The 8,844-nt window shown below is 41.9% G+C and overlaps 1 protein-coding gene across 3 annotated transcripts; it reads right to left on the reverse strand.

Moving 5' to 3' along the window:
- Positions 1–2,139: 2,139 nt before the first annotated feature.
- Positions 2,140–4,620, reverse strand: LOC120650558. Of its 3 annotated transcripts, XM_039927730.1 has the most exons (4): positions 3,790–4,620; positions 3,311–3,433; positions 3,017–3,210; positions 2,140–2,550 (listed from the first exon to the last, which is right to left on the reverse strand). In XM_039927730.1, the coding sequence occupies exons 1-2, from the start codon at positions 4,516–4,518 to the stop codon at positions 3,422–3,424; spliced, it is 741 nt and encodes a 246-aa protein (XP_039783664.1). In that variant the 5' UTR covers positions 4,519–4,620; the 3' UTR covers positions 2,140–2,550; positions 3,017–3,210; positions 3,311–3,421. The 3 variants fall into 3 exon arrangements, with proteins under 3 accessions (XP_039783664.1, XP_039783662.1, XP_039783663.1); XM_039927728.1 differs by having other exon boundaries at positions 2,147–2,550; positions 3,311–4,620; XM_039927729.1 differs by lacking the exons at positions 2,140–2,550; positions 3,017–3,210 and having other exon boundaries at positions 3,389–3,436.
- Positions 4,621–8,844: the final 4,224 nt, after the last annotated feature.

Below are 8,844 nucleotides of genomic sequence, written 5' to 3' on the forward strand. Positions count from 1 at the left end.
AATTTTTGTCTCCCGTGTTCTAGGTGTTCTTCGTGCTTGTTAGCTTGTTTGCATTGATCTACTTGTTTGGGAGGTTTTTGCTGCAGAAAACTATTCTTTCTAGGTCTTCACATCACAAGTAACAAATCTATCTCACTCCCTTGCAATCTTTACTTATTTCAAGGCTCAGATTTGTTTTTGGGGGTGAGTTACTGGAAATTTCGGTCAGAAGAGTTTTGAAGAATTTTGCAGAAACGCCTATTCAACCCCATGTAGGCGACATCAGGGACCTTTCAACTTTTCAATGATGAAACACTTTTCATCATCGAATTTACGCTCTTCAGTGACAAAATATTTATGTCATAGTTCATGACCACTTTTGTCATTAAAGGCTATGCCACGTGGCATTGACCACGCCGGCGGCCAATGTGGCTTTGGGTGTCACACTAGTAGGGATGAAAGCGGTCGGGAATGGTCAGGAAAATACCTTAACTATTTTTGTTTTCATATTTTTATTCAAAAATGGGAACGGGAACAGAAAAACTGGGTCAAGAAAACGAAATCGATTATGCGGGATATCAGAAATGTTACAATTCGATCGGAGTCGTGTCGATAACGGTCGGAAACCGGTACTCAAAAGCGGGAATAATGAATCATGTAACCTGTTCAAATGTTTGATTCCACACAATGGTTACAACTATAATAATTTATAGGAAAATAGTACTATAGTCTAAAGATAAGTAAATAAATTAACACTACAGTAGAGTTCACATCGCAAAGGCATAGACCCTGAACCACCATGAGCTCCAGCCATTTGGCCCATAAGCTTTCAGGCACTACCTCCCTGCTGTGGCTAGCAGGCCATGGCAGCTGGCCCACGTGCATGCAGGTGCGGGCATCCGGCGGGCAGCAGGCCGGCAATGGCCAGTAGTGCAGCGCACGGCACTAGCGGCAGCAGCAGTGGCACAGCAACAATTTAGTCCCACCTTGGCTATGGAGCAATGCAACGTGCGCTCTCCGTCCCAAAATAATTACACATTTAGAATTTAAAATTTATCTCACAAAATATAGCTGCTTTGACTCCACTACTATAAAAAACAAAAGTATCCGGAGTCTTCTCACAGAAAAGACAAGACAATATCCACGTTCTTCTCACAATAGACATGATAGTATTCGGATTCTTTTCACAAAAGACAAGGGGTATTTTTGTAATTTCACACTATGTATTAGTTTACGTGCCCGGTCTTAGATGTGCAAATATTATGGGACGGAGGGAGTAATAAATTAGACTGAGGGCCAGGCGCCAAGTAGCTGAGCTGCCGAGTAAACGGGAAAAATCCGAGAATTTTTGAGTGAAAATGGGAACAAAAAATTTGGTCCAAAAATGCTTCACGCGATTTTGTTTTCGAATTTACCCGAATTTCCTGTATATTTTATGAATTTCCAAATATTTTTGTTAAACTAGTATTTGATCGGTATATGGTGTTGGTCGGTACCGGATTTTCTCGTTCTTGGTTTAATCCCTACACACTGGCGGGTGATGTGGCCAGTGCCACATGGCGGATGACGTAGACAGCCCGTGCAACGCTGGCACCACTGTACTGATGTGGCAATATGTCTTCACTGGGCTTACCTTGTGGATCATTCTCGTTGCATTTGTTCTTGTCACTGAACATGGCAATTTTCATCATGAAAATAACATCCTTATTATCATCACAAAATGTTCACAAAAAAATGTCACAGTTTTCTCATCTTTCATCACAAAAGTACACAGATTAAGTCACATAACAGATCATGTCACAAGAGCTCGTGGAACTTGACATCTTCAACAAGTAACGTAAAAGGACAGCTAGACTTGAGTGCACTATAAGGGATACACTTATTTGACCCCTGATAACAATGGGCAAATTGAACAAAACATTAGTTCCCCTGAAGCACACTTTCTAACTGCACGAATGCATCGATCAGCATCGCCTACACTAGGAAATGTACTTACTGGGAAAATTACCAAATTGGTTTTTGCAAAAAAAACATTTTTATATGCACAACAGAACTTGTAGTCTTCCCGGTTGAGCTAGATAGAATCATAGATGGTGGAAAGGACTGGTGAGCCACCCTCTTTTATTTGGCGCAACAAGCCTTCTGGTAAAATCAAGTGTATAGCTCATTGATCCATCAAGGAGCAACTTTTTTCATTTCAAAAAAAAATGACAGATGAATTTTGGTTCAACGTTTCTCAAAGCTTCAAATGAAAAATAAATGGAAATGGCTCCCTCAAGAAGTAACATAAGAGTAAGGACAGCTAGACGTGACTGCACAAGAAGGGATACACTGGATCCACGATAACAATGGGCTAACTGAACAAAACAAGTTCACCTGAAGCACACATTCTAACTGCGCGATAGCATCGCCTACACCAGAATAGAGAAAAATCTAGTCTTTCGCAAACTCTTCAACACACAGACAAAGTTTCATCAGGGAACTCCTCAACTCAGCAAATCATCCCATTCACCGATCTTGTCTTTTGGGAACTATGACTTTGATTTTTTTTTTCTTTTGATAGGTATCAGTCTGAAAGAAAAACTCAGCATTAGATATTTATATATCCGAATTGTAAGCCTATGTATGCGCCATGCATGAACAAGATAAGCTTATATCTTATGCGTATCAAAGCCTAATAGCTTCAACTTCACAAAAACTATGCAACTATATCGCCCTAAAAGACATCAATAAGACATCAATAAGATTCAACTTCACAAAAACTATCCAAATAAGTATTAGTGGAGATCGAAAAATAGGCATCAACATAATACCACAACAACCTCTAATGAAAACCACATGATAACTATAAAAGAACTATTCGAACTGAAAATTCAAAAGGATACTAAAACTGAAATGCATATAGTGGAAAGCCAATTATCATGAACATTCAAGTTCATTGTATAAGTAATTTGAAACCTACTTCATGAACAAAACCGACGCATCTTTTAATTTTATTCTAACTGTGAAGTAATGGTGAATAAGATAAGAAACCAACCAAGGGAAGAGGGTGAAGGATGGTAATTCTTGTTGTAAGGAGCCCTCAAGGTGGAACCAAACTAGTATTCTTCAACCTCAGAACCCTCCAAGCTTTTAACCTGAACTTCAGAATCTTGGGCTTTGAGTTTCTTAAACATAGCCCTCCAACTCCTAGGTATGCAATGGTATTCGTGAAACATGAGTCCACTTGACCTACGGTAGGAGAAAAAGGTCATTAATCAGCAATTATAGTTATTCAAACAACGGATGAGATCTAAGAATGGAATACGAATCATGGGGACCAAGAACTTACCAGTGGCGATGGTTGCAAAAGGTGAATAGATGATCAACAAGTGTAAAAGGTCGCACAGATGGACGAATCTTCTTTTTGAAGTTATGGATGATGGATAATGTCGATATCAACTCACATGTGCCGCTGCTGACAGAGTACATAATAATGGGATAGAGATCTTCAGAGTAGAAGTAAATAGCATTGCCAGTGATAGAATGCAGGTTGTTGTGAGAGACAGAAAGGCAGCGGTCACGGCTAATAAACAAAGCTTGGTCACCAAGGCTGCTTAGCGGATTAAGCCTCCCGTGCTCAGCTGTGTCAACCTCAAACAATGCAAACTCGCAAGGCCGATACCCCTCTACCCAATTTTCAAAGTTAAAGTGCCTAAGCACAAGTATCAAACGTGTAGCAGACTCCACAAGGAAGAACAAATGTGTTTGAGGAATGCCAAATGTGTTTGGAATATGAGCAATATAAGGTTTCAGGCATTGAGGGTAGACCTGTACGACCTGCCTCTCGTTGCTAATGACACCATATACACTGCCTTGGAAGGAAACAGCAGCGGCGAGCTGAATGTTGTGGTTGACGATGTACCAGCATGGGAAAGTAGGCTCGCTGACCGCCACCCCTGGTGAATTGGGGAACCATGCCACTACAGCAATCGAATCAGATGACTGTGACATGCACACGGCAGCTCTCATCCAGGCTCTGGACTGTTGGTCCTTGACCATGTATTTGAAGATAGTGGCAATGGGCGGGAGGTCCACGGCGACGCGGGTGAAGGGGTGCAGGACGCGAACGGCCGTGGTATCCTTGTTGAGCAGGATGAGGAGGCCGTCAGTGAAGCCGACGATTCGGTAACCGTGCAGCTCCGGCAGGTGGGCGCCAACGCATCTGCCGGTGGCAGTTTGGAGGAAGGCGACCTCGCATGCGTCGGCTGGGCGCACGCCGTCGCCGTCGCAGAGCGCGACCCAGCCGCGCGGTCGGAGACGCGCGTCGCGGAGGGTGGGGTCGCGCGGACAGGGCGCAGAAGCGCGCCAGCTCGTGCATACGGCGCGCATCGACATGTAGTCCACAACGTCCGCCGCCAGAACGCGTGCCGCGATGACTTCCTTCAGATCCGGGAGTAGCAACGCCCAATCCCTCCAATCCCCCATCGGCGCCGCCGATGCACCAGATGAGGAACCCCCCATCGCCGCCGCCGATGCACCAGATGAGGAGCCCCCCATCGCCGCGGCCGGTGCCCCAGATGAGGAATTGCAAGGACGGGCAGCGCAGGCGGCGGGCGACGCTAAGGGGGCTCCTTTGCGCTTCGTTCCAGCTTGAGCCGAGCTTACGATTCTATGGAAGCAGACTGGTTTCTTCTCTTCACATCAAATCAATCACCACGCCCCATGGCCATGCACCATCCTCCACCTTTCATCGTCGATTCCCACCGCGACCCAATCTTCTGCGTAAGCGATTTTCTATTAAAATAGTGTACTAAAAGAACACCATTAATGTAGAAGTTATTACGAAAGAAATCATAAAACGGGGTAGGCTACAAGAAAGGGAAAGCTCACCTGGATTCGAATCGCCGGCGTCCGAAGGAATAGGCGATGGCCGATGGGGGCCGCCGCTGTCTGCCTGTCTCGCAACATATAAAGCACGCCCTCGATGGATTCTGGAGTAGGGTTCGTCTCGAACAGGGTTGGGTTCCGTCTCGGACTTTCCTCCGAATCGAACGAATCCAAAGATCACGCTCCTTCGGCGGAAAGCCCATATTCGGTTCGGCTTAGCCCACACAACTCTGCTGGACCGATTCACGGCCCACACGCAAGACCCACAATGATCATCTCCTTTTTTTCTTATAACTAGTATAAAATGTACGTGCGTATTTTAAAAATATTAAACACATCTTTATATTCATAGAATGCTCATATGAATTTTTTTCAATTGACATAAAAGCCACATAATTTACCTGAACATATTATTGAATCAAAGTTTGAACTTAGTTTAAATCTAGGATGAATTCAGAAGGTGGCAAACTTTTGCCAAAACATTTTGTTTGGCAAAGAAGTGATTAAGACTGATTTCATGAGGTGATTTTGTGCAATGAACTAATGACTGGGAGCTGAAAAGGTTAGTTTTTCTTAATTTATTCCGCTCAGTATCATGTCATATCTAAAATTTACCTAAATAATAATAAAGAATTAGTCTTAGACATAGAATTAGCTCGGGCTCTGCTGTAGCAAAAATGACCTCTCATGCCATATTTCAATATAATGTTTTGGCGATTGATGACACACACAACACTTGGACTAATGTGATTGTTAAGATGACTATTCTCAGGCTTTTAGGTTCAAGTGATGACAAAGAGAAGAGAGGCGTAGCAAGGCCCGAATGGCCGCCCCTACGCATCGGATAAATCTTTTCCTTGCAATATTTCTTGTGCTATCTCTTTTGACAAGGTAGATGCGTCTACCTCTTGTGATCTAACCCCTTGCAATGAGAATGTGATTGTAGAAATATGTGATGATCTCATTGCTAAGGAAAATGATGAGCTTAAACAAGAGGTAGAAAAGGCTAATGACGGACTTAAGGCGGCTCAAAGGAAAGTACACTCAAGAGTAAGTCCAACCTTCTCAAGATAACACCTCCGCAGACGTGAAGAAGCTTGAGAAGGGAGAAACCGTGACTTGCTTCAAGTGTTGCAAAGAAGGCCACAAGTCCTACCAATGCAAAGAAAAAGAGGGCAAGGCAAAGGGCAAAGAAAATGGCAAGCCCAAGAACTTGAACGAGAACAAGAAGGCTAAGGAGATCAAGAGAAACACATCTCCATACTTGAAGGCGTCCTACATATACACCAAGCCCACCCACAAGAACAAGCAAAAGAGCAACCACTACATATTTGAAAAGAAGAAGAATGGCAAGATGGTGGCTCATGTCATGGGGTGGAGAACATATGGATGGAACCGACATATTTGGGTGCCCAAGGATATTATTCATACCATGGATGACTCTCAAAAGGTTTGGGTTCTTAAAACTTAGGCACCAAACAAGTGCAATGGGGGATTTTGGATGCTTAGCTTACAAGTTAAAGTGAAGGTTCAAGCCAAAACAAGCTAAGCTCACAACTTGGACATTTGTTACCCAAGTCTCCCATAAGTTAATGGTAGCTAGATTTCAATTCAAACATCATGTAGCTCCATTGCTTTTGCTAGGATGTTTGCTTGTTTTGCATCTCCTAGTGTTATATATGGTGGGTTGCTTGTGCCATGACTCTAACCCATGAGCAACCTACATGGTTTGATAAGTGTGTAGAAAGCTACACAAGGTTACCTTTCATGTTACACGGACTTCATGAGGTATATATTTCATATGTGTACCATGAACACAAGCTATAGGGTAAACTTCCTAATTGTGTCAAAATCAATATGCATACATTTGCTTGGTGTTTCAAACACTAAATGCACACATTTAGGGGAGTTCACTTTTATAGCTTGTGATTTTGAGACTAATGTGTTTGCTAGTTTATCTTTTGTAGTCTCACGTGGAGTTAACACTCTAAGAGAATGTTATTCACGATCAATGTGAACAAACAACTCTATAAGAGTGATTAGATAATTTGTGCTTTCATTCATTTTGAGCCATGCTTTATTGAACTTAAATACTCATATCTAAGTTCATAGGCTATGTGCTCATACAATTGCTTAACCTTGGTGTACCAAGTGCTCACCTCTTAAAGACTTTCAATTGGTTGCAAGTCACTTTCAATTGGTACATGCAAGGTAAACTAAGTTGTTCACCCGGAGGTATGCTAGGTTCTAAACTCATTCAATTGGTATATTTGTCAATTTCTTATCCTTTTTAGAGCTACCTCCGTGCATGATATGATCCAAGCTTTCTAATTATAACATCTAGTTGTGCACTTGATTTTCACATTATCATTTTGTGCACATACTTGTGGAAAGCTTAGCTCATGTCATACTAGTTTCGTGATTTTGTGATCCACCATAGTAAATTCTCAATTGGTATCTTCATTGATATCATACAATTGAATCATGAGTCATAAAACTAACTCCCTATGCTACTAATCTTCTTTTGAGCTATATTGTTTTGCAAGACTTTTTTAGGAGCAAGACCTTTTAAGTGATTTGATCCCAAAGGGGGAGAAATACCTAAGTGAATCAAGTCATGAGGGAGAATCAAAGGGGAAGCTCCATAGTGGATTTCGGCCGGGTGACCGAGAGAGACGGTGGCGGTGCACGAGACTTAGTGTCTTGTGGGCACTTGCCTTTGCTTGCCGGCATCGCCTTGGTGGCGTAGTGCAAGACGTGATCGGAAGAGCCTCGGTGTCCCGTGGACGTAGGCGTTTGTGCCGAACCACGTTACATGACCGTGTCTACTCGGGAGTTTGCATCCCTCTTGCACTTATCTCTTTACTTATCGTATTACGCTTCCGCATTTACTCTATCTTGTATGCCTTTACTTTCCTAGTTAGTTTGATTATGATTGACTATAGGTTGCAAGTTTTTAGGGGTAAGTAGAGAGTAGCATAGATAAACCTTAGTCATAACTAGCATGTATAGGACGTGTTAGGTTTATCTTATGCAAGTAGTTTGAGCCCTAGGACAAAAAGCGATTAGCGACCCTATTCACCCCCTCCCCCTCTAGGGTCGGACACCCCGGTGATCCTTACATCTGCCAAATAAGTCCTACGTGTTGCACTTCAACCAGACGAAACCACCATGCTCTTTTTGGAATAACATGTGCCTTTGAAAAATATTTAAAAAAATTATATTCATAGAAAACAATCTAATAAACAAGAATTATTTTATTGAACCCATGTAAATAGCAGAACCACAAAACTTGTCTTGACAATTCGATCGCCTAACGGCACTATGACCAAACAACAACACCATGTAACCTTTCTGAAATTGGTTCTTGCACAAAACTTCATGTTCTATTTAGATGTTTTGTTTTCTTCTTTTTCTTGTCTCATAGTTCTATCAGCCAACATGAAATTGTGTTAAGATGGCACAATAAGACATCGCACAACCAGAACAGCTAGGATTACACTGACAACAAGACATATAAAATATAGTAAAAATGATAGAATTAGCCTACAAGTATATTGTATTAAATCAAGGGAAAAAATCCCCATTGCCTGTCACAAGAGAAAAAAAAAAGACATGTTTATCCAATATGTGAAGCAACTACATTATCAGGATAATCTATTTGTATACTTACCCCTGCTTAAACACATAGGTTAGTGAAAAAATCATCTGCACCCGATCATATTTCAAACATCTGATATCTCAATGTACTTTCAAAATTGGTAGCTTGGACACTCTGCAAAAATGTAAAAAAAATATCATACATACATTATTGTTTAAGAATCTACCACACTGTAACACCCCTGTGTTAATTGTGCTCGCTAATCACGATTTATTTCGCTAATCGTGGACTCAAGTTCATCGTTAGCGTTAATCGGATTCGCATAATAATCTTTGTTTTAGCGATGTTCGATCTCGTTTTTGTCCTTGATCTGAGCTCCAAATCAACTTCCGACC

This window comes from Panicum virgatum, chromosome 9K (assembly GCF_016808335.1).
Source record: "Panicum virgatum strain AP13 chromosome 9K, P.virgatum_v5, whole genome shotgun sequence".
Taxonomy (NCBI): domain Eukaryota; kingdom Viridiplantae; phylum Streptophyta; class Magnoliopsida; order Poales; family Poaceae; genus Panicum; species Panicum virgatum.

What these genes read in the sequence shown, in the direction of transcription:
- LOC120650558 (XM_039927728.1), bottom strand. Translation starts at nt 4,518, where the DNA reads ATGGGGGGCTCCTCATCTGGTGCATCGGCGGCGGCGATGGGGGGTTCC. An exon ending in TTTTGCAACCATCGCCACTG is followed by an intron (nt 3,211 to 3,310) that starts GTAAGTTCTTGG and finishes CTCCTACCGTAG; the next exon opens with GTCAAGTGGACTCATGTTTC.